Source organism: Sebastes umbrosus, chromosome 5 (assembly GCF_015220745.1).
Source record: "Sebastes umbrosus isolate fSebUmb1 chromosome 5, fSebUmb1.pri, whole genome shotgun sequence".
Classification (NCBI taxonomy): Eukaryota; Metazoa; Chordata; class Actinopteri; order Perciformes; family Sebastidae; genus Sebastes; species Sebastes umbrosus.
In genome coordinates this window covers 36,893,892-36,920,244 of record NC_051273.1, presented here as the reverse complement: position 1 = coordinate 36,920,244, position 26,353 = coordinate 36,893,892, and the positions used below count along the sequence as shown (strand labels likewise).

The 26,353-nt window shown below is 41.5% G+C and overlaps 1 protein-coding gene across 2 annotated transcripts; it reads right to left on the bottom strand.

The window, feature by feature from the left end:
- Positions 1 to 580: 580 nt before the first annotated feature.
- nwd1 (NACHT and WD repeat domain containing 1) lies at positions 581 to 23,065 on the bottom strand. 2 transcript variants are annotated; one of them, XM_037768976.1, is made up of 19 exons: positions 22,930 to 23,065; positions 21,477 to 21,562; positions 21,224 to 21,340; positions 20,348 to 20,702; positions 18,954 to 20,265; positions 17,424 to 17,627; positions 17,187 to 17,340; positions 16,813 to 16,930; positions 15,251 to 15,415; positions 14,855 to 15,052; positions 12,171 to 12,293; positions 11,891 to 12,090; positions 9,932 to 10,189; positions 8,636 to 8,726; positions 5,839 to 5,987; positions 4,922 to 5,195; positions 4,171 to 4,724; positions 2,513 to 2,618; positions 581 to 1,385 (listed from the first exon to the last, which is right to left on the bottom strand). In XM_037768976.1, exons 1-19 carry the CDS (start codon positions 23,063 to 23,065, stop codon positions 1,078 to 1,080), a joined length of 4,908 nt encoding a protein of 1,635 aa, XP_037624904.1. In that variant the 3' UTR covers positions 581 to 1,077. The 2 variants fall into 2 exon arrangements, with proteins under 2 accessions (XP_037624904.1, XP_037624905.1); XM_037768977.1 differs by lacking the exon at positions 22,930 to 23,065 and adding an exon at positions 22,581 to 22,657.
- Positions 23,066 to 26,353: the final 3,288 nt, after the last annotated feature.

Here is a 26,353-nt window from a genome sequence, read left to right as displayed (position 1 = left end):
AATGTTGAAGACAGTGATAAAACAGCTTCAGTTCCCTGTCGGAAAGGGACGTCTGACGGCAAGGTACAGCGCTGAAAATATTATAAATATAGCTTACATTTTTTTTTGGTGGCTAAAATACATTTTTCTGCTGATCCCGTCCACAGCCGCTTTACATCGCTGTCAGACAGCCCTTTACCTCGCCGTCAGACAGCCCTGTACCTCACCATAAGACAACCCTTTACCTCGTCATCAGACAGTCCTTTACCTCGCCATCAGACAGCCCTTTACCTCACCATCAGACAGCCCTTTACCTCGCCATCAGACAGTCCTTTACCTCGCCGTCAGACAGCCCTTTACCTCACCATCAGACAGCCCTTTACCTCACCATTAGACAGCCCTTTACCTTGCCATCAGACAGTCCTTTACCTCACCGTCAGACAGCCCTTTACCTCGCGGTCAGACAGCCCTTTCTGATGGGAAACTGAAGCCTTTATATCACTCTCCTCAAAGCCACCAGACTACATTCATAAAAAGAATAATTTAACAATGCAGAAGGCAGAAGTATACATACAACCCCCCTTCAAAAAATCTGCACTAACCCTTTCAGTTATTTATTAGCTTACTTTGATAACCTACACAAAGGACAGCAGCTGTAGTCGTTTGGATTCACAACAGTTACAATATTCAGAGTCCTGCAGCAGAATCCCCATCTCCTCTGTCCATCTGAATGCTTTACTTCATTTAAAACATTCATATTTTTGCCAAAATATGGCTAAATTGTGTAAATGTGTTGTTGCTAGCACCATTAGCTGTTTACAATTTTAGTATTTAGCCATATTCTCGTAAGAATATGAGGATTCCAGAAAACTAAAAAGACGTTTTAATAATTTTTTCATGTTATAAACAAGATGGTTCCTGTATATTTACAATGTGTAATTTGTGTAGTTAACATGTACATTAACTCTGGTCACAGTTAAATTTAGTTAATTAATTAATTTCTTAAATAGATTTGTTTTTTTCTCATTGCCTTTTGAAACCTCCCTAGAACCTGGAGGTCCCTGGAGGTCCTGGGGCCCCAGTTTGGGCCCCGGTGTTCTACAGTATGAGACAGGTGGAGGAGGGTTTTGCTCTGAGCATGCTCATGAGGTTCAGGTTGAACTGGGCCGGGTTGTAGTCCTGGAGGCCAGAGCTCTGCTGGCCGTCCCGGTTCTTCTTCTCCCTGGAGGTGACCCGGTACTGGGCCTTGACGTTCCTCAGAGGGTTGTAGTCCGGACTGATGTGGTCCGGACAGCGAAACACCTCTTTGATGACGGAGCCCTGCTGAGACAACGCCACAAAGCCGTTCCTGAAGGTCACCATCCTGACGACGGGGGAGTAGACGTACTGAACGTACAGCAGGTTTCCTGACAGGAAGAAACAAGAGAATACAAACAGATGAGTGACGCCAACAGGGCCTCTTTATTAAGTACTCGGCCGATAATCACACTGAGCTGTTATTGTGTTTGTGTGAGACGATTTGTCGTTAATGAGTGAGCATTGATGTAATTTTCAGCAGACACAGACGCTGGGGTAAGCTGAGGTTATTAGCAGCAGCTGCGTTAGTCATGTTGATGTCAAATATATTGATTTTAACGTGCAGTTGGCAGAATGTTTTTGGCATCATTAGGCAAAAATTCCATCATAACCTTTCAGTATATTGTAATTCAAGTGTTCTGAGAGAAAACTAGACTTCTGCTCCTCCTCATGGCTCTATTTTCAGGCTTTAAAAAATCTAGCTTGTGACGAGAGACCTTGATGTATCATGTAAAATGAGAAAGTTTGCTCCAGCTGGTGGGCGATGCTTGGTATTTCCTCAACTGATCTCAATATGGCTGCCATTTGAGGAGAGAAATAGGTATTAACGTAACAGAATATTGATTCATATTTGATCAGCGCTGCCTAGTTTGACTGGTTGATCAGAGTTTGTGAGTGATTGACAGCTGCTCAGAGACTGCAAGGCTCCAGATCAGCTCTGATTGGTTGTTTTCCACCGGTCTGTGAAATCTTGTGGGATGTTATTCTCTCTTTTCCTTTGGTAAAGGATGCTCCAGTGTATCCTTTGCTAAAGGAGATAATAAAGGAAGCATTGAAGCTCCTTTCCTCAGCATTTGGAGAATTCAACCAGCTCTTATCATGGCTACTACTGAGGTACTGAGAGGTTCATTTCAGCCCGTTAGGAACCTTCCAGAGAGAAAAGGACTATTCGACCGCAGCCCATGACTCAAGAATTCATATACTATGCTACAATTTCACACAAATGTCTAACAGGATAAAATGATGAAGTGATGACATTTTGGATAGACCTGGAAGTAAACTGCAACTTGATTAGTTGGCGGAGGCATACAACTGTGAGGCGGTAATTCTAGTTTTTAAAGGTGCTAAATTCTAAATTTGGTTCAAAATGTGAAATTTGTTATTTAAAGATATAGTGAAGTAATGGCATCATGGGCAGAAAGGTGTCATACTAGTACATCAGTACACCAGTACATACCGGTCGCAACGTCCCAGACTTTGACGGTTCTGTCCTGAGATCCAGTGAAGACAAACTGGTCGCTGTCGGAAAAAGCAGCAGAGAGGACACCTTCGAAGAAAAAACCCTAAACATCAACAAAACAACAGCAGATTAAGTCAGACTGAAGACATGAAGAGACAGGGACATTGTGTTATACAGTACATAATGATAACATCCTCACAGGAACACTTTATTTGAATGCCCCCCTATTTATAATTTATAATCAGGATATAAATGCTGAAAGGTTTTTTTTAAACCTGTGATAGTCAGAATATCTTTGGCATCATTGGGCAAAAATTCCATAATAACATTTCAGCATATTGTAATTCAAGTGTTCTGAGAGAAAACTAGACTTCTGCTCCTCCTCATGGCTCTGTTTTCAGGCTTTAGGAAATCTAGCCCGTGACGGGAGACTTTGGCCAATCACAGGTCATTTCAGAGAGAGAGAGCGTTTCTATTGAGCGTTCCTATTGGCTGTGCTCCGGCTGGTGGGCAGTGCTTGGTATTTCCTCAACTGATCTCAACATGGCGACGGGGTCACAAACTTTCTCATTATGTAATTAAAATATATACTATTATATATATATAATATTCCTGTCTATTCTTTACCTCCAGCTTTGTTGTCCTTGTTCTTAGCTACTATGTCTATTTCTGTGTACGTACACAGAGAGAAATGAAAAAAAGCCAAATTCCTTCTATTTGTTCACATACAGTTAAAGCTGTTCAATCAATTCTGATTCTAGTCTATCACTAATTATAATCCAACAATATATTATATATTATTCTGAAATGGGCCGTTACTGATGAGCTCTGAAAAAGGAGCGGAAAAGAGCCGTCATCTGTAGCTGCTGTAATTCTGTAAAAACGTCTACCAATCACTGCCTCGCGGTCCGCTTGGAAAGAACCAATCAGATGCCTTCCTGCCTCTCTGCTCGTACTCCACCCTTGGCGTGAACCAGCCTGAAATCAAAGCGCGTCGCCACCGCACGTTTTCTGGAGAATGGAAGAGAAAACTCAGCCCTGCAGTAGCACTGCCGCGGTTACTTGTCATGAGGTAGCGTTGTTGAGTAGAGGTCCTCTCTCCGCTCTGTGTCTGTGAAGTAGTTATGATGCGGCGGTGCTTGTGCATGTGTGTGTGGGGTGGGCGGGGCCGGGGGGGTCGGGGGCCGAGGGACGTTGCCTTGGAAGGTGCCCCGAGGGGAGGAGGGGGGGGGTTTAGACGGAGCTCCTGAGAGGATGCTACTTTACTTTACTTTTACTCAGATGTATAAGAAGACGTTTTTACAGGATTACAGCAGCTACAGATGGCGCCTCTTTTCTGGTCCTTTTTCAGAGCTCATCAGTAATGGATCGCTGTCGGGGTGTAAAGACCATTTCAACCAATATAACAAATAGTGTAGACTGGAGAACATCGTCAACCCTGCCTTTAAGTAAGATTTTGAATGCAGGACTTTTACTTGTAACTGAGTATTTCTACACTGTAATATTACTACTTTTACATAAGTAAAAGTACTGAGTATGTCTTCCACCTCTGGAAATGACCTGCAGTTATGTAAAGTGTACATAATTTGTAGTCAGTGGGGAAAATGTCCAACTTGTCCTCTGGTGGTTTATTGCAGATGTACAGTTGCTCTGACCTTGTACTCCATGGTGTGGTCCAAGACCAGTGGGCTCAGGGCCCACAGCCTCTGGACGGCGTCCTCGGAGCCCACCAGGGCGTGGGTCCCCCAGTTACTGGCCGTCACACAGGTGACTCTGCTGCGATGAGGCTCCAGGTCGGAGCTGCTGCCGCCGCTGAAGTTGAGGAGCTTCACCACCCCGCAGCTCGTCCCGTATAGCAGCCTGCGGTCTGACAGCAGGGCCATGGAGGACAGCGGGGCGTGGAGGAGGGACAGGGGGAACCCCTCCAGGGGTCCCTCCACCGTGGGGAAGCTGTCTCTGGTGGTGATCTCGAACAAACACACAGAGTCCTCGTAGGCCACCGCCATGTGCTTCTCCTGGGAGCTGACAGCCAGGCAGAGCACCCTGGAGAGGCTCTCTGGAGGGGGGATACAGAGCGTCTCCTGGGACAGGGCTAACGGGTAGATGAGCACTGTGCCGGTGGTCAGACCGCAGAGCAGCAGCTGTTTGTGTTGAGCTAACTCCAGACAGCAAACCTCAGCAGAGACCGCCAAACGCTCCGATAGAGAACCTGCAGGGAGATCCAGGAGGAGGTTTCAGAGTCTCCCACTGCTGAAGGTGCTTTTAGAAACAGTGAGACATATTTGCTTCTATGTAGGAATTACTTGATTACCATACTAGGCAAGCAAATAGAGGTAAATATATATTGCCAAAACCACGAACAAGTGCATCTCTTTGCCTGGGCTGTAACTTTGCACCAGCAGTGACCTGTGTTGTTGTTCCAGCTGATGACCTCTCTCTGGCTCTGCTGTCGGACGTAGAAAACCCGGTCTGTGTCTTTAGTGACGGCGACGTGGGCGCAGCCTGCAGGAACGTGAGCGATGGGTTTGTGGCGGGTGTTGTATTTCAGACTCCACATGTGGACGCTGGGAGCAGCCGTTGAGGCTGAAACCACGAAGCCGTTATACAGAACAACAGAAGTGACGGGAGAGTCTGAACCACACAGAGTGTCCAACAACCCACCGGTGGTCACTGACCAGATCTGACAAAGAAAGATCATACAGAATAAAAGGAACACATTAATGCTGCCTCTGTGACTGTCAGAGCTGTTGACTCACATACGTTTTTAAGATGCAGTGAAATTCATAAAGCTGGAGCCTGTGACTGACAGTATTTCTGTAAAGCATCTGGAAGGTTTTTATTGTGAAATATCTGGATTACTTTTTAATGTGAAGCAGTTGGATTATTTTATATAAGTGTGGAACCACCTGACGGCTTTTACTGTGAAGCAGGTAAAGTTTTTTAACTGTGAAATAGCTGGATTCGTTTTTACTATGAAGCCGGTAGAGGGCTTTTACTGTGAAGCAGCTGGAGGGCTTTAACTGTGACATAGCTGGATCATTTTTTATTGTGATGCAGCTGGAGGGCTTTATGAAGCAGCTGGAGGGCTTTTAATGTGAAACAGGTAGAGGACTTTTACTGTGAAGCAGCAGGAGTGCTTTTACTGTGAAGTAGCTGGATTGTCTTTTACTGTAAAAGTACAGGAGGGCTTTTTACTGTGAAGCAGCTGGGTTATCTTTTACTGTGAAGCAGCTGGGTTATCTTTTACTGTAAAGCAGCCACCAAAACACATCAAGTTTACCGTCTACTCTACAGTCTACATCTACCGTATCCTAGTCTGTTACTCGTATGAGTTGGTCAGCAGCTCCTGAGGCGAGCAGTCGGCAGTCTGACGAGACGCAGGCGGACAAAACGCTGTCGTCGTGTTGGAGGTCGAGGAATCCGTCTACAAAGTCACTGTCGATGTTAAAGAGGCTCAGAGTCCGATCACTTCCTGCAGAGGACACAAACACTGATCAGCTGGAACTCAGTAACCCTTCTTTCACACTAAGAATGTTTACATGCACATAAAAGCCAGGTTACTTGTGAAATCTGAAAACGCAGAAATGTTTCTATGCCCTGTAGTGATCAAATCCACATGTAACGAGGCCTGTTGAGGAACCATGGCCTGCTTATGTCAATCCTGTCTCCAACCAATTACATTTCTATTCTGTTAAAGGGACTGTTTGTAACTTCTTACACTTACACTCTTATAAATCATTGCAGGTCGGTGTCCCATGCGCGATCGCGTGTGGCTACACTGTTCCAACACAAACTACACGGAAGCACCAAAACCGCAAAGTTAAATCTAGTGAAGCCCGTCTGTAAAACAGTGTTAACTCTTCCTGCTTCAGCCCCCAGACCGTGGTCAGAAGACACAGAGGAGACCGTAGCTTTGGTCTCCAGGGCCGGAGTTTCTGCTGTACTCTGCTCCTCTGCTTGCCTTCACTCACACACCCCGTTCGTTCTCACTCGCTCTCTGGCTCCACCTCTCACGTGCATGCACGCACACTCCACACTGCAGAAGAGTTAGTTTAGCTCTGAGAATATCTAGTGAATGTACAGTGGACGTTTGTGCAGAAATAACTGCTGCAGCTCCTCCAGCAGCTCCGCAGAGAGAAACGTTATCGTCCCCGACCAAAACTCCGGTGTCTCCCCTGTTCCCTCCGGCCGCGGTCGGGAGGCTGAAGCAGGAAAAGCCAACACTAGGATCAGCATTGATTCATTGAGAGACCTTCATCTGGTCAGCTAACATTACTGCCAAGCAGCTAAAATATAGAGTGATATTGTGCTTTTATATCTATGTAGAGCGAGCACAAGCGCGAGCAACAGGACGCTGACTTTCGTCGACTTAACGGCCACAGGTGTCGCTGTTAACAAGCAATTTCTGATCCTTACATAGAGTCCCTTTAAATTGCAACAGCAAATACGTTTCATGCAGTGGGCAACCTCTGGGTTTGAAAAGTGAAGCCAATGTTGAAGTGCCTTAAACTTGCATTCTTTCTAACAGCCAGCAGGGGGCGACTGCAGTCTGATTGTATAGAGGTCTGTGAGAAAATGAGCCTACTTCTCTCTTGATTTATTACCTCAGTAAACATTGTAAACATGAGTTTATGATCTCAATCACTAGTTTCAAGTCTTCTTCAGTACAGCATGATGTTCATTTAGTAAATTATGGTCCCATTTAGAGTCAGATAGACCATAAAGCAGGGGATGCTTTAGGGTGTGGCTAACTTAACGACAGGTCGCTACCACGGTGTTGTCAGGTCTGGGAGTTGTCCGTGGTCTCGTCTTAGAACTTTAACCCTTTCACAGTGTGTTTTCACTTCATGAAAGTTAATTAGAACCTTTTTGGTCACTTGAAAATGTCTTATTCAGTGTGACTTCCTGTTGCCAAAAACGGCCAAAAATCGGCCCCGAATGAAATGATTGGACGGGCTACCTCTCTGTCTACCTATACCTACCTACCTGCGCGTACTCTGTGCACTCACTGAGCATCAGCAGAGTCGTCCACAAGCTGCTAGCTTGACAGCTGTGAGTACTAACAATATACATGTTCTTAATAGTTTCTCTACATTACTGACCCAACCTTTAATAGAGAGCAAACAAACTATCCAAGCACTGTTTTTTAATGTATTTGTAGATGCAGCTTGTTATAGTTTGAGAAACACTGAGTTATTTCATTAGTTAAATCAATAAAGACTTTTTTCTGAGAAAAATGTAATCTTTAACGTTTCTTCTGAGATGGTGACTCTCTTTTACAGATGTTTTATTGAATCCGTTGTAACCTTTTTTTTATTATTGCTTGATTTGGAAATCTAAATCTATCCAAGAAGAATATAGACTCGAAAGTCTTGTTAAAATGGCCAGTAAGATTTCAGGGAGGCGTCAGGGGATGCTCTTAGACATTTATAACAGGCAGATCCTTAGAAGGGCTAATGCTAATGCGGCGTCACAAACTTTCTCATATTACAGCTAAACCGTGCACTAGAAGATGATTCTGAAAACATCTGAGGAGAGAAATAGGCATTAATGTAACAGAATATTGATTCATATTAGATCAGCGCTGCTTAGTTTAACCGTTTGGTCGGATTTCACGAGTGATTGACAGCCGGCTCTCATAGACGGCAGCTGGACGGCAGACCTCAGATCAGCTCTGACTGCTTGTTTTCCTCCAGTCTGTGAAATCTTGCAGATGCCGATAGGAGCACCGGAGGACACAGAGGAACATGATTTTTTTTCAGGTTATCTGTTTCATGTACTACTGTCACCATATAGCGACCGTTTTATAAAAATAACTTTTTTTAATCATATTTGCTCCAATCTCGCCTACTGCAGCTTTAAGCTTTTGCCCTCGTCGTTTCGGGGCACCCGTTAGGAGAACTAAAAGATTCCACGTCTCCTTCATCCCAAGTGCTATTAATATGCTCAATAGCATCTAACACTCTGGCTGCACTTCCCTTGCACACTTCCACATTTGCTATATGTATACTTGGTAGGAATTGTGTTTTATTGTGTTGATGTGTCATCGATGTTGTCTTTTTGTATTCTGTTTTAAGACTAATTTTCCCTAGTGGGACAATAAAGATAACCTAACCATACCTGCTATCAGTATTTTTTCATCTTCAGTGACTGAAAGCAGAGAGGGAACCAGAGGAAACTTGACGGCTGTCTGTCTCCCCATCCTTGAAATCTGCAGACAGGAAGGTAAATATCACCATTATCATTGTTTTATTATTATCACATGTAGCAGAAGTAAAAATAACCGTGTTGGGTTTTTAATGTTGAATATTAGGCGACTGTGTTTGAGTTGGCCTCCCCCTACTGGTTTATATTGGCTGTGACCTATGAACAGTGGTGGAGGAACTATTCAGATTATTTACTTCGGTTAAAGTACTAATACCACACTGTAAAATACTCTGTTACAAGTAAAGGTCCTGCATTGAAAATGTTGCTTGAGTAAAAGTATGTAAGTATAATCAGGGAAATGTAGTAAAAGTATTAAAAGTAAAATAAATGTCCCCTGTGACATTTTTGTGCTATACTGTTATATATTATATCATTAGATCATTATTACTCATGCATTCATGTAAAAGCAGGATTTTACTGCTTAATGATTATTTTCATTATGGATTAATCTGCTGATTATTTTCTCCATTAATCGACTGATTCTGTCACAATGACCCAGAGCCCAAAACGACACCTTCACAATGTCAGTTTTGTCCAACCAACAGTCCAAACCTCAACATTATTACTAATACATTACCATTATTAATATTATTAAAGAGAAAAGCAACACATCTTCACATTTGTGAAGCTGGAACCATGACATGTTTTTACATGAAAAATGACTTAAACCATCAAAATAGTTTACAGTTAATTTTCTGTCAATCAACTAACTGACTAGTCAATAGTCAATAGTCAACAAGTAACTAATTCTAAAATGTAGTGGAGTAAAAAAAATAATAAATTGAAACAGAAACTATTTTACGATATTCAACACAAGATACATACGTATACAGATATAAATAACATTTATTCATATTTGGGAAGGGAATCTCCAACTGACTATTTTAGTCATATTTATTCAAAGAAAGTTTTGTGCCAGTAGACTCATTTTAATAATGACTTCTGAATTTGCATATAATCAGAAATTGTATTATACTTGTTTGGTTTCAAATAAACTGACAAACTGTGTCAGACATCCAATATTTGAAATAGAAACAACATTGTTTGTGCTTTTTCATGGACCAAAAATAGTTACTTTACATAAAAGAAAGCTTCACAATTGCAGTTTTATTTTTTCTTACTGCACAAAAAGTCTACAGACACGCTCGCTCCCAGTGAAGCTGCATTTTGGATGGCAAAAAGAGCAAAACAGAAGGATGAAACACATACCTGGTAGAGGAATCCTTCTTTAGAAACCACAAACACTTTCCCACGTTTTGGTAACGTAACAGATTTCACAAGAGTTAAAGTTCTCTGTGAGTTTTCCAGCCGAGTCTCAACAGTCTCATTAACAGGATGAGATATTCTGACCAGACCCGAATCACACAGAGAAACTATAGATTCTCCCAGAACTCCCAGAATAATCGACCCATCATCATCACTGCTGCTGCTGAGGAGCTCTGCTCCATCCAGCTTCCACACCTTCACCTGCAACAACAACAACAACAACAAGACCTTCTTATCTGAACACAAACCTGTTCACTGACTGAGAGACAGAAATGATCTTAACGCTAATAATAGTGCAGTATTAACAGTAATAATAGTAAAGTAATAACAGTAATAATAGTGCAGTAATAACAGTAATAATAGTGCAGTATTAACAGTAATAATAGTAAAGTAATAACAGTAATAATAGTGCAGTAATAACAGTAATAATAGTGCAGTATTAACAGTAATAATAGTGCAGTAATAACAGTAATAATAGTGCAGTATTAACAGTAATAATGGTGCAGTATTAACAGTAATAATAGTGCAGTATTAACAGCAATAATAGTGCAGTAATAACAGTAATAATAGTGCAGTATTAACAGCAATAATGGTGCAGTATTAACAGTAATAATAGTGCAGTATTAACGGTAATAATAGTGCAGTAATAACAGTAATAATAGTGCAGTATTAACGGTAATAATGGTGCAGTATTAAGAGTAATAATGGTGCAGTATTAACAGTAATAATAGTGCAGTAATAACAGTAATAATAGTGCAGTATTAACAGTAATAGTAGTGCAGTAATAACAGTAATAATAGTGCAGTATTAACAGTAATAATAGTGCAGTATTAACAGTAATAATAGTGCAGTATTAACAGTAATAATAGTGCAGTAATAACAGTAATAATAGTGCAGTATTAACAGTAATAATAGTGCAGTAATAACAGTAATAATAGTGCAGTATTAACAGTAATAATAGTGCAGTATTAACAGTAATAATAGTGCTAGAAATCAAAGTAGTTGTATTAGTCGTAGTGATAGCAGTAAAAGGTAGTTATTAACATTATTAGTATTATCAATGGCAACAGCAGTAGAAGAAGTAATAGCAGTAGTAGTGAATATTAATAGCAGTAGTATTAGCAGTGATAACTGTAGTAGAAGTAGCAGTAGTAGTGGTAGTGAATATTAATACCAGTAGTATTAACGGTGGTAACAGCAGTAGAACAAGTAGTGATAGTAGTAAAAGTAGTAGTAGTTATTAATATCATTAGTATTAGCAGTGGCAACAGCAATAGTAGAAGTAGTAGTAGTTGTGAATATTAATATCAGTAGTATTATCAGTGACAACCGTAGTAGTAGCTGCCGTAGTAGTGGTAGTAGTGAATATTAATTAATTAATTAATTAATTAATTATTAATCAATAGTGGTAACAGCAGTAGAACTTGTAGTAGTAGTAGTAGTAGTGATTATTAATACCAGTAGTATTAGCAGCGGTAACAGCAGTAGAAATTGTAGTAGTAGAAGTAGTAGTAGTGAATATTAATATCAGTAGTATTAACGGTGGTAACAGCAGTAGAACTAGTAGAAGTAGAAGTAGAAGTAATGAATATTAATATCAGTAGTATTAACGGTGGTAACAGCAGTAGAACTAGTAGAAGTAGAAGTAGTGAATATTAATATCAGTAGTATTAACGGTGGTAACAGCAGTAGAACTAGTAGAAGTAGTAGTAGTGAATATTAATATCAATAGTATTAACGGTGGTAACAGCAGTAGAACTAGGAGTAGTAGTAGTAGTGAATATTAATATCAGTAGTATTAACGGTGGTAACAGCAGTAGAACTAGTGGTAGTAGAGGCAGAAGTACTGAACATTAATATCAGTAGTATTAGCAGTCGTAGTAGTGGTATTAGTGGTAGTACCTGTGTCCTGGTGTAAACAAATATCTTATGTTCACACAGGTGGAGGTGTACTGAGGAAGGGGCGGAGTCAACAGGCACCACCTCCTGAATGCAGAGCAGCTGTTGGCCGGTCATCAGGCTCCACCTCCTCAGAGAGCCGTCAGCAGCCAATGAGAGGCAGTGGGCGGAGCTTTCAACCACTTTGACAGACAGAACCGCACCTACACACAGAACACGTTATTATTGTTATTAATACTAATATTATTTCATTATTAATACTCTTTCATGAACACAGACTGACCTGTGTGTCCCAGCAGTGAGTGTACGAGTAGCTGGTCAGCAAGGCTCCAGACCGCCACTACACCGTCATCTGAACCTGCAACCAGAAGCTCCGCCTCCATACTGGTGTCCACACAGAGCACACCTGAAGACACAACGACAGGTAAAACCTCTGATGCTGCACCTGTCGCACCTCACAACACTCTTACTCAGGGTCGAACCACTTGAGGGAAATAGCCAAAGTCATGACTTAAATCAGGATTATTTTATATAAATTAAATTCCAGGCCAGCCATAATCACCAGTACCATAACTGCAACGTCAACAGTTTGATTCCCAGCCCGGGGACCTTTGCACCCCTCTCTCTCCCCGTCTCTTTCTACTGGCTGAATGCCAATTGCCCAAAAATAAAATCATGAAAAAAACTTGCATATGATAACATTGCTTTATGACAAAATAAAACATGTTACAACTGACGTCTGAAGGTTCAATTTCAGAGGTTTTACACTCGACAACTAAAATGCAGTTGTGAATTTACAGGTCACACAAAAAGGTGTATGAATGACACAATAATGCAATAAAAATGCCCTTTTTGCTTTTGCCGTGTCATTTGTACGCCATGTAGTCTGTACTGACTGCAATGTTAACACATCAGCGTAAATATGCTACGCTCAGAGCTAATGACGTAGACTGAAAAGTGAGAAAGACCGCTTATGGTGGGTGGGATGGGTCCAACAAACACAGTACTTTAAACTAAGAGACCACTGTTCGAGACTAGGGATGTTAATAATTAACCGTTAACCGACATTAAGCATTTTAACCGATTAACACTATCGGTTAAAACGGTTAAAAGAAATGTTGATAATCAATCAAAAAGCTGAGAAAAACTCGTCACTTAAAGGAGAAAAGCTGGTCCACCTTAAGAGAGTCTGAGCCGGCGTTACAGATACAGGAAGTTGGCTCCCGTCTATAGCTCGCTTGAGCGGAGGAGTTGTAGCCTCGTAGCATTTATTCACCGACAAATAAACTGTACACACACTGTCTGCTACACCTACGTTCACAGATATAACGCCACCGACAACACACACACGGTCTGTCGGAAACTCGCTGAAGTTACGCCGCGCTGACAGACTGTATGTGTGTGACAATGGTGAGGTGTGTGACGGTGAACTGGATACTCAGTTGTCTGTTGTGCTCATACACTTCAGCTGGCACACCGCTGCATGGGAGTCAAAAATCTTGTCGGTTAAAGGTTAATAATCTGTTAACGAGGGTCGGTTATCGGTTAAGAACATTTTTTCAAAATTAGCATCCCTATTCAAGACTGGTGATTTGTTTTGTAAGTTATGTTTGTGACGTATTTTCCGTACTTGTGTTACGTTGTTTCCATACATATTTTACTTTGTTTACGTACTTACTTGACGTTTTTCCTAAACCTAATACCTCTTTCACACCAATGACCAGTGTTGGACCAGGGTTATCCGACCCATGTTCAACCCTCCTTTCTCTCAGTCAGACTCATCCTTATGTTCATATACATGACGTTGTCCCTCACCGTCCCGCCATCCGCTGCTTATTTTTTTCCTCACTGTGGACAGCCAGGAGCTCCCGCACCACGAAGTCTCGCCACATAACCGGGTTGTTTAAATCGCCCGTTGTTCACCTCCGCTGTGTGTGGAAATATTTTTGCTGCCGTCGCACCGTTTATTTGAGCTACGGTGACAATTGCGTCAAGACTGTGCGCCCCCATTTGCAACCAAATAGGTTTGTCCTACCCTGGTTGTTAGCAACCCTGTTTCACATTGAAGTCGACCCTGGTCCGACGCTTGTCTGACCCACCTCTCGACCTGTGCCACGAAGCCGAGTCAGTCAACGCGGGTTGACCGTATCAAACACACACTCAACCCTGGTTGAGCCCTCAGTGTGAAATGGGTATGAATGAGTGGTTTTGTTGCCCCCTCCACCTTCATACATATGTGTAATATTCACGCTTGACGAGGCAAAACATGACACTGACACACTATCCTCTGGTGGATAGCCGGGTCTATTACATGCTTTGGTGTGATACCGGGTGGAAATATAACTGGTGAAATTGAAATTATCAGACGCTGGTTAAAACTTTAGTTATGAATGAAAGAACTAGATCGTGGGTACAGGCGGCCGAAATGGGTTTTCTCAGGAGGGTGGCTGGCGTCTCCCTTAGAGATAGGGTGAGAAGCTCAGTCATCCGTGAGGGACTCAGAGTAGAGGTGCTACTCCTTTGTGTTGAAAGGAGCCAGCTGAGGTGGTTCAGGCATCTAGTAAGGATGCCTCCCCCCCTGGGCGCCTCCCTTGGGAGGTGTTGCAGACCAGCTGGGAGGAGGCCACGGGGAAGACCCAGGACTAGGTGGAGAGATTATATCTCCACACCAGCCTGGGAACGCCTCGGGATCCCCCAGTCAGAGCTGGTTAATGTGGCCCGGGAAAGGGAAGTTTGGGATCCCCTGCTGGAGCCGTTGCCCCCGCGACCCGACCCCGGATAAGAGGTTGAAGATGAGATGAGATGAGATGAGATGAGATGGTTAAACTTTAACCTCCTACAGTTTGAAATAAAATCATTTGATTACACTCTTTCAAAGTGTAATTTTGATATGAAAACCATGAATGATTCAGCTCTACTTTATCTAACTTTATGCTTCTTTCAGAGTAACAACGTAATATTTCTGACCTCCCTGCAGTCCAGTCAGTGTGTGTTGTAGCGCCCCCCCTGGCTGCTGCAGGAAACTGCACTTGGGAATGAGGATGGGCTCGGGACACGTCAGTAACCTCTCCTCACATTGGCTACACAGCCGACCAATCACAGAGGGGAAAGGCGTGGCCAGGGAGCAGAGTCTGGCCAACAGCTCGGTGTAAAACAGAAACATGTCTGGAACCACAGCGAAAAAACAATTACTGCATTTTATACAAAGTTTTCATTAACTTCTTATTTTATTTATTTTGGTTTATAATATATTTTTATTCTAAAAGTAAAATTCTGAAGTACACATTTTATGTTTGGAATCATTTGGAACAAAAATGGTCAAAAAACAGACAAATAATATAATATTGACACAGAATAACTGACCCATGTGACCATCCAGGAAGTCCAGACTGGGTTTGATCAGGACCAGAGTGTCTCGGATCAGTCTGGTCTCAGTGCAGTCCATGTACTGGGAGCACTGGTCCAGGTCCTGGATCACACTGGATACCCCACACACCCTGCTCTTACAGTACAGCCACTCAGCACTGCCTGAAAAACAGTAACACCAATTAATAATAATCTATCTATATTAATCTACTGAACCGGTTTGTACTAATAAAACAAAATAACAGATTATATAAACAATGCAGCTAGTCAATTTGATAGTTTGAAAGTGACTAAAAAAGATTGAATATTATTAATCTTTCTTTCTGTGCTTTTGTGCCAAACTTATATATACTAACCAATTGTTATCTGCATGCTGGCATTTTTAAATGTATTTTATTTTGGTATTTAATGAAAAGAATAATGATTCAAATGAAAACAAACATGCATATAAATAGTTAAAAAAATGACAAATTAAATGCCAAAAAATTAGATTATAGATTATGACTGAAAAGGTATATATTAGGTACTGTACACCTGTTGAACTTTCAGAACGCAAATATCAAATCAGCCAATCACGTGGCAGCAATATTTACGTAGGCATGTAGACATGGTCAAGACAATCTACTGAAGTTCTAACCCAGAACCAGAATGGGGAAGAAAGGAGATTTTATATACTGTGTATATATATATATATATACCAGCTTGTCACAAAGGAGCCTAAATAACACTCCAAACTTGCGCTAAATTTTGGTGATGACAAACTGGCATGGCCATTATCTTTACTTACTTTATGATAATCACATGCAGTTTGGGGCAAGTCATAGTCAAGTCAGCACACTGACACACTGACAGCTGTTGTTGCCTGTTGGGCTGCAGTTTGCCATGTTATGATTTGAGCATATTTTCTATGTTAAATGCAGTACCTGTGAATGTTTCTGGACAAAATTTGTCATTGTTTTGTGTTGTTAATTGATTTACAATAATAAATGTATACATACATTTTCATAAAGCAGCATATTTGCCCACTCCCATGTTGCTAAGAGTATTAAATACTTGACAAATCTCCCTTTAAGGTTCATTTTGAACAGATACAAAAAAATGTGCATTGATCTATGGACAATCATGCTATTAATTGTGATTAAATGTTTTAATTGATTGACAGCCCTAATTTATAAATAGACTTCAATAAACTGTATATTAAATTATTTCTAATGTAATATATAAATTATAATATTATGTAATTATAATAATTTGGAATATTTAAAGGTGGTATATTTTCATGTGCTTTTTTATTATTTGTGCAATACTGTAATCAATCAGGACATTAATCAAGCAGATCATTATGTTTATTGTTTTAATGTTTGCAATTTCATTAAAAAACATTAGTTGGTGCTTTATGATTTGATTTGATGATATTTCTTTTGTCTCTGTTTTGTAGTATGATAACTGGGTGTGTGTTGGTTTAATATGCGTTTGCCCATAAATCTACACAGTAGGATATGTATGGAACAATAATATTAACAATCAATATTATTACTGAGCCTCTTCCCACATCTTACCGATGACTTCCTGTCGCAGCTCGTCCCACAGACCAGCATGCAGCAGGTGATAGGGCAGCTCCTGGAGCTTCCTGACGTTGGCCAATCCTGGAGCAAACCACAGCGGCTGGGGAGGGACCTGTGACACCATACAGCCAATCAAATTACACCATCAACAGAAAGGTAATCACTTCTGTAGCAGAAGCAGAAGTAATTCCTGTGAATAACATCAGGTAAGTACTGTACAGCGAATCACTGCTGCCACAAGAAAAACTAAAACCCAACATCATCATTCAGAATAAAAAGAGAAATAAAAGATGTCCTATATTTCAGCCTCAGTACAATGACTTACAGAGTTTAACTTTGTAGGAGAATGCGTTTTGTGTCATTGGTACCTTTCTGTCAGAGAGGAGCAGCGACAGACCCGGCAGAGCCACCGGCTTCAGTTTCCCCGACCACCGACCCAGGAAGTACTCCGCCAGGATCCTGAGGCTCCGCCCCCGCCGCTCTGATATCAGATACCGAGCCGAAACTGCCTCGCACAGATGCCTGCACACACAAACACACACTTTACTCAAACATATGACCTTTGACCTATGTGATCATTCATCTGATTTATTTATGTTCTTCACCGGTTGTTGAAGGCGATGGCAGCGACCCCGCCCGTCCAACGCTCTTCCAGCAGATCTTCGAGGTCCCGTCTGAGTCGTGCCCAGAGCAGGGGGGGCAGGCGGATCAGCGAGGGGGTCGGAGGGAGGGTGTACCTGTACACCTCACTGATGACATCATCATCCAAGGACATGACGTCGCGCACTTCAGCCTCCAGCAGACCTTCCCTGAGGAGTCACGAGATCAGTTTGTTTTCATTGTTTTTAGCCTTGCAATGTTCTTCAGACGATTAATTTAAAAGAATTATTATCATTATTGTTATTGTAGACTGCTACAGGAATGAGACCTAAAACCCAGAAATAAGTTAGCATATTAGCACTTCTGGTTCCCTCGTCAGGAAGTCAATGAGTTTGTTGAATGGGTTTTTAGTTAGATGGCTGAAATCAGGTCTGTGGTTAACACAAGCTTGAGAGAATTTAACATTTTGTTCTACAACATAAAATACATCAATAAATACCCCACTTGTGAATTTTAAAGCCTTTATGTGTCTTAAAAAGGTGGTTGCTAACAAGTGGCCAAATGCGACTACTAACGCCATCACGCCAACTTGTCCTCCTTTACAGCCTTGTTGTGTATACTCACGCTCATGCGACCGTGGTGGAGTTCATTATAGCCTAACGTTAACTTTTTACTTCTGGTGACTGCATTCATACTTCAAAAATCATAAAAATGGTGTTAATTTGTAGATATTAAGATTAATTGAAGATTCCTGCTGAACAAAACATGTAAGTATCATAAACATGTGTTTGCCGCAGAGTTTATTTTCTGCAATAATCCAAAACCCAATGGAAAAATCCCATTGGCTTTTTGTCGAGGGAACCCGGGTGATGCTAACTTCCTGGTTGGTCTACAAAAATATGTAGCACACTATTGTAGAACTAACACTGTAGGATACATGATTCACATATAAACATACCACACTTACATAAATGCAACAGGAGGAATCATTGTTTTTCCTTTCCTCCACAAGTCACTGTAGTGAAACACTTAATATAATGCTAATATTTTATTATTAAAGAAAGAACATGTGCCTTACTAAAGCCCCTTTTTGCACAGTATATATACTGTGTGTATATATATATATATATATATATACTGTATACATATACTGTATATATGTTTAATGGTAAGATTTTCTGAACTTCATCAGGGTGAAAATGGAGACATTTGGTTTTGTGATTGTGCGTCCTATTTTTGCAGAATGCTATTGGTTCTCCACCTTCTTAGATTGAGAACATGCCTCTATACAGCCAATCAAATCGCTTCATTTTAAACCATATTTGCATAAAGAAGTAACATCACCGTTGTGTCATAAGAGCTGACTTTGAACAACAACCCACATTAGCTTTACTGCTAAAATCTTCTTCTTATCTACAAACAAACACGTCTTGTTGAACAAGCTCCAAACAACAAATACCAGAGAAATGTGCAGCTTTTAGGCTCGGTAGCTAATTAGCACTAGCATACAATATTAACATCAACTCTCTCCTTACCTTGCCAGAGTGATGTACCCTAAGACCGCACCCACCAGCTCCTTCCCATGTTGCTCCTCCAGCATCAGCAAGAGCTGTGACATCATTTCCTGTGTGTTGGCAGCCAGGTGTGTTGCTGTGAGCGGGGTGAAGGACGTCCAGCGTTTGGCTGCAGACAGAATCAGTTTGAGATGCAGAGCACAGCCAGTCGTGGCGAAGCTCTGCAGCACGGCGTCGCTCTGCTCGGGGGTCAAAGTTCGCTGAGACACTCGCAGGTACGATTCCATCATCTGTTTTCCTTCGTCACGAGACAAACGCTCCACTTCAAAGAAACTCTCCAAACTCTTCAGCTTCAGCCGCATGTTAACGAATGCCGCACTGTTGGTATCCATGGAAACCACCAGGTGGACGTTGGGTGGCAGGCTGGCGGGTATCCAGTGGAGTTTGTGAGCGTGATGTTGGTCTGAGAGCTGATCCAGAGCGTCCAGGATGATGAGCAGAGTGTGGCCCTGCTGGGAAACCTCGATGAGGACGTTCCTGAAGAACCGGAGCAGCTCCAGGTGAGTGTTGGCAGTCAGCGGCGAGGGTGGAGCCAAACCACAAGCCAAACAGATCTGGAGGCAGACGCTGCGGAGGACGTGGTCGATGTCGGGTCTCTGAGGATGATGGGCCGACAGCAGCCTGATCACCACCGCTGCCCCAGCTTCCAGAACGCTACGCATCTCCTGCGCCAGTTTGCACAGCAGAGCCGTCTTCCCCATCCCAGCAGCCCCGTGCACCACGAGCAGGCCGTGGTGGACGTTGGTGGACTCCCACATGGCGCAGCAGAGTTTACCCAGAAGACCCTCCCTGCCGTAGAGACCTCTGCACAGCTCGGTGCTCATGGCAGCGTGCCGTCCAACCTCTTCAACCACCAGGTCTGAGATTTCCTCCTTTTCTTCCTCAATGCTTCCCCAGAGTTTCCTCTGCCTCCCCCCCACTGGCGAATCTACCGCCGCTCCAATTCTGGCCTTCATCTGTGAGACAAACTGCTCGCAGACGCTGTCCAGGTACTGAGTGTGCTCCTTGCGTTTGGGGTCGATGCTTCCTTTGCTGAGCTCCACGCAGTGCAGGTTGAGGATCTTCTGCAGCGTGGCGTAGAGGCGGGACTTGAGGCTGGCGAGGAGTCCCTGAGCTTCTGCGTCCAGCAGACCGTTGGCGGTCAGGTCCATGAACTTAGCCAGACGTTTGGGACCGTCCCTTACCCTCTGGCGGGGAATCTCTCGCACGAAGAGCAGAGCCGACGGATCGTTGCTGTCCTTCCACAAACCCTGCTCGAACTCTTGCTCTGTGACTGTGGACGAGAAGAGGGAGACACTTAGATCTCACAAATACTTTGAGACAACAAAGGACAAACTGTGTGAGACGTCTCTGACCTGATGTGAAAAAATGTTGTTTCTGCTCGACTGTGATGTCACCAGCTGCCTCGGCTTCCGTGGCGGCGGAGCGTAGGAGCTGCAACAGTTGCGTCTCTGTGAAACGCCAGGAGAGGAGGTCGTTGTCACGCTGCGGCCCGCTCTCAGGTCGGAGGTCGCTGTAGTGGGGGTAGTGAGCCGTGATTGGCTGAAGCACATAGGTGGGTGGGACCGCATTGTTGTCTTTTAAGAACCACTGATTCAGCTGCTTGATGCCTTTGGGGTTTTTGGAGAGTTTGGACAAAAGGACTTCAAACTGCTTCTCCGGGACGAGGCGAGGAAGAGTTCGCTGGCCGTACCGGTTCCCCAGCAGAGCCTTTGGAGCCCAGACGCAGGAAAATAAAGAGAAGAAGAAGAATGAGCTGAAAGATAATCCTGGATTAAATGCTTTATCACATGCTTCCACTTTTACTTCCACTCTAACAGAAATGTCTTATAAAAAGATCCAATACATGACCATCCAAAACACTGAATATACAGTATAGTGGCTTCACCAGAACACAAGTGCTCGCCATCTGATTGCCGAAAAATGCAATTCTTGCAGAAATCCCCAAATGTCAACAGTTTTTTATACCAAATCACAGCATGGCTTTTTCTTTGGTGTTCCTCATGTCTTGGTGTATTTTGGAGGGATTATTCATTCAATATCGGTAGCCGCTTATCTTATTCAGGGTCGCGGGGGGGCTGGAGCCGATCCCAGCTGACATTGGGCGAAGGCGGGGTACACCCTGGACAGGTCTCCAGACTATCACAGTTATCACAACCGACACATGGAGACAGACGCTCACATTCACACCTACGGGACATTTAGATAGACAAGGAGGACGAGAGACTCACGATGAAAGCTGGACCAGCTGAAATCCTCTTGCAGCTCTCGATCTCTTGCAGGAAGATCTCGCAGGCCTCGTGGTCTCCAGACGAGATGCTTCGAATCCCCCAACGCAGATCAACCACCTGAACAGGAAGTGACCTCACTGATCAATGAGCAGGTATTTACTGAAACTGCATATACAGTACACATTATATCATATTCCCTGATATTACTGAATTTGTTTGTCTTAGACTTAAACATTTACATTACAAAACTGACCTCAAACACCAGCCCCAGACTGCGACAGAAAGCAAGGACTTCTGGGTAAGCTTTATCAAGCAGGGCTTTCCTCTCGCTGCTCATATCTGACCAGAGAGCAGCGACACAGTCAGTGATACAGAGTTTAAAGCAGAATCAATAAGATGAGCTGTTATGATGTAAAGGTGGTATGGAGGACAAAATAATAATAAAAAATGAACAAATAAATAAATTACTTGATAAATATAAAAATATGCCATTAATAGCAGCAAAATATTATTAAAAATACATGTAGTAATTAATTAATTGATAAAATGTGACATAAATTGATATTTCTATGTTAATTTGCTTTTTTATTTATTTACCTTCGTATTAGTTTCCTTATTTATTGACTCTTCCCTTTAATTTCCACCTTTAATTATTTTATGAATTGTAAAATGTATTAATTAATTTATTTTAGTATTTATTGTTATTTATGTATTAATGCCTGTATTTATTTTTTATGTGTTTATTTATTAATTTATTTATGTTTTTCCCTTAGCATTTCACCCCTTATTTATCTCTGTATCCTTTTCTTTACACATTTATTCATACATTTGTTTTTACATAATAATAATAATAATTTTAATGCATTTCATTTGTATGGCACTTTTCAAGCAATGAGCACAAACTGCTTTCCAGAGAAGGCAGACAGCATAAAAACACAATTATAGATATAAAAAAACAACAGCATAAAAGACGGTTACATATTAGATCACCCATAAAGTAAAAACAATTAAAAGTAAACATAAAATCTGGTGGTAACATAACAACAGTTTATGTTTCTGTCACATTTGTACGACTGAGCTCCACTAGTGAGGTCAGATGTTTGCTTTGACTCTGCTAAGGTAATTTTTATTAATTAATACACATTGTCTGATGACTAAACTAATTTGTTTGCATGATATAGATTTTATGTTTACTTTTTATTGTTTTTACCTTATGGGTGATTTTATATGTAACCGTATTTTATGCTGTTGTTTTTTTATATCTATAATTGTCTTTTTATGCTGTCTCGCTTGCATGAAAAGTGCATACAAATGAAATTTATTACAATTATTATTATTGAATAAACAATACCATTACCTAGTCATATCATCAGCCTGTACACTGTTGCATGGACTTGCAGACTCTGCTGCTATTAATCACACCACTCTAGAGCCCTGGAACTGGCTCACCTAAATGGGATGCAGCCATCATTTATGTTATTAATTCCACCTGTGCTCCTCTTGCTTTGGCAAGTCAAGATTTCTGCTGTGAAAAGGGTCTATTAGGCTATTTCTCAGCATCATTTCACAGGTTCAAAATCTTTAAATTAGCCTCAAAAATATTCCTGTTAAGTGCAACCAACACTGGTTGCATACAGACAGTATATACAGTCGTAGTCCTGGATTTGGCCATTGTATGATGTAGAGAGCATGAACAGTGACCTGACCTGTGAATGTGGAGCTGATGAACACTCGGATCATGTTGGAGCTGCTCTTCGTCCTCTGCGCTCCATCTGTCCGTCCTCTCAGGATGTCCTGCAGGCTGGCATCTCCTCCTCCTGCTGCTGCTGGATGATCCGCCATCGTCTTCTTCTTCTTCTTCAGACTTATCCAGTCGTCTGGTCTTCTCTCTTTCAGCTCAGCTGCTCTTCAGCCTGTTTGTTTCCCTCAGAGAATTTCCTCCAGGACAACCACTTCTCCCACCTGACTGGCTGTCGCACCTGCAGTATACATGTCAGTGCTAATGTACACACTATTATATGTTTTGTAATCAAGAAATAACTGTATGGGACCAAAACACAATTGTTTTATTATATTCTGACAGGAATATTCCTGTCACTGACGTGATTGTTAAAGGCCATTCTAATGTTTTTTTCATGATGTCACCCATTCACCACAAATCATTATTTTCAAATCATATTTTTTTATCATATTTTTTCATCACTGCTGATAATTTTTGAAAGCATGCTGCATTAGCTTCTTATGGTGGAGGAGGTATTGGGATGAGCCTTAGTAAAAGTAGGCTACTACTTGCACTATGTCCACCTCACAGCATTACACATATACTGTATGTGCAGTAAAAAAATATGCAAATTTTTTGAGAATTCAAATTTAGTTTATTGCTAATTTTTATATTAATTATCTTGCTATTTTTTGTATATTGCTAAGATTTGTATATTGCTAAATTTTGTTAATTGTTCAATTTTGAGTTGCATGATATTTTTGTCTGTTTTGCTAAGCTGCTGTAACAGTGAAATTTCCCACTGGAATTAATAAAGTAAGTCAGTAAGTAAGTAAGTAAGTAAGCAAGTAAGCAAGCAACTATCTATCTATCTATCCATCCATCTATCTATCTATCTACCTACCTATCTATCTATCCATCTATCCATCTATCTATCTATCTATCTATCTATCACATATACAAACGTATCTTGTTAAAACTGGAAACTTTTCTTGAGAAGTTGATATTGCTGTGAATATCCATGTTTTAATGAGGAAAAAGAAAGGGAAGACTGTAGCCTCCATTGGCTACAAAACTGGATAATAGCGATGCAATTTCACGCTACTTTCTTGCAAATGTATTAGTAGAGTATTTGAGTCTTGGAACACAGTGTGTTACAATCCGCGTACTTCTGTACTTACACTTACTATTTTGAGTGCATAAGTACGTTCACACTGGGAAGTACAGCAAAATGCAGTGCACTCAAAGTACCCGGATGTTGTACTCAAAATGGAGTAGGCTATTCAATTTGAGACGATCCTACCCTGTTGAAATTTACGCACTACTCAAGTGAATACAGAGTGCACAAAGTGCACCAACAAGTGTACTTCTGGAAGTACGTGGATTGGAACACACTAGTCTCAGGATTCTATTTGAAGGCTATGTACACAAAAACATACAATACAGTATATGCAGATGACATGAACACCACGTACTACTGTACTTCTGTTTGAATCAAGATTAGCACATAGCCTATTTATGGTTAAAATCAAAGTGCTTTAACTACTAAACTGAACAGCTAAACTGGCCTGTTAACTAACTTGGCTGCTAACATGAACCAAACTGTGCTAACAAGTGTTCGCTAGCTAATCTGAATCCAACTGTTTAAAGTGCTAAACTGAACCTCAACCAAATGATTGAACTCCTGAACTCCCCACTGCTAGCTTGTTAATTGTATAAATAGCCTAAATAAACTAGCTATTTGATTGTTTCACATATTTGAAGATGGTTTGTGAAACCAGAACATTTGAAATCATTCAATAATCTGTATTAGAGCTCATATTGCATGTTATTCTGCAGTATCACTAATGATGGGGGCTCTGCTGGTTTGTTGACTTCGCATTAGCTGCTAGCTCCTGTTAGCTTAGAGGAAGCTCATGGGTGTTACCTCGACTCCCCTTGCTTCCACACTTTATGCGAAGCTAGGCTAAAAACCTCCTGGACCTCTCTCTGTATACTACTAGACACACAGAGACATACTGTATACTGTAAAAGACATAGATTACACCTGTCAATTAGCTGTAAGGCCATTCAGGTGAATTTGACAGATCATTTGACAGATATTTCTAATGTTGCTGTTAATAAATCATCTTTCCCTGTTCTCTGTGGGTTCTTCACCAGCTGGACTTTAAAGTACACACATTGTAGCAGCACACCGTGACCTCACTGAGTGTTCTCTGAGCGGGGCCTGTGGGAGTCAGGGGGGCCCCCGGGGGCTGCCACCCACAGCTGCAGCTCACGCTAATTACACTGAAGACGAAGACGGGGATAATGATGATAATGAGGAAAACAAAGGTACTGTAGAGCTGGAGTACATCTGCTGCAACTGAAGCTTTTGCACAGTTACAAACCTCTGACATCATGTGACGCACAAACACCTCCAACATCACACAAGTAGGCTACGTTTTTTCATCAATTCAAAATTAATGTTACAATTATAAACCATTTGCGTTGCCAAACTATGAATAATGTAATACTATTATACATTGTGCTTACTTTAATTATTCACCTATTCCAAAAGATATAATTTAGGATAAATATCATATTATTGGGCAAATTACACAAATCTATTTATTTATTTTTTTTAATCAACAAATTTCTGTTTTTTTGTTCTGAGAGATAACTAGACTTCTGCTCCTCCTCATGGCTCTGTTTTCAGGCTTTAAAAAATCTAGCCTGTGACGGGAGACTTTGACCAATCACAGGTCATTTCAGAGAGAGAGAGGGTTCCTATTGGCTGTGGTCCGGCTGGTGGGCGGTGCTTGGTATTTCCTCAACTAATCTCAACATGGCTGCCGAGTCACAAACTTTCTCATTTTACAGCTAAACCGTACACTACAAGATGATTCTGAGAACATGTGAGGAGAGATATAGTTTTAATTTTCAAACTTTTGTCTTGTGAAATACTGAACAGTTTTACCTCCGCAGGCCTCTAAATATTATTCTAAATGAAACTGATCATAGCTCATAGATATAAAGCCTGCATGAGGGGTTGCAGGTAAATATGGTAAATATTTCTTCAAAGGTAAAAAAGGTTGTGAAGCAGTAATCTAGAATTCTCTTGAGTTAAAGTGCTGTTATTTAGAGGCTTCACCCACATTTTTACTGTAGGATGTCTGATTTATCTCTCTGCAGCAAGTAATAGTGTGATCCCAAACAGAAGCAGCAGATGAGGAGTTGTTTTCGATGATGTTAAATCTACTCTCCGTCTTGTGATTCTGTTTGTTCTGCCATTTTACCCTCAGGCTGTTTTTTTTTTTAAAGCAGAGCTGTTGACCTGCAGCTCTCTGAGGACGTTACATCAGCATGGAGACGCCAGCTTTGTCACCTGCTGATGCTTCTTACTCCCATCAGTATGTGGACTGTCTGAA

What these genes read in the sequence shown, in the direction of transcription:
- nwd1 (XM_037768976.1), bottom strand. Translation starts at nt 23,065, where the DNA reads ATGGCGGATCATCCAGCAGCAGCAGGAGGAGGAGATGCCAGCCTGCAG. An exon ending in GCCATCGCCTTCAACAACCG is followed by an intron (nt 17,341 to 17,423) that starts GTGAAGAACATA and finishes TTGTGTGTGCAG; the next exon opens with GCATCTGTGCGAGGCAGTTT. An exon ending in CTGCTGACCAACTCATACGA is followed by an intron (nt 5,196 to 5,838) that starts GTAACAGACTAG and finishes TTTCTTTGTCAG; the next exon opens with ATCTGGTCAGTGACCACCGG.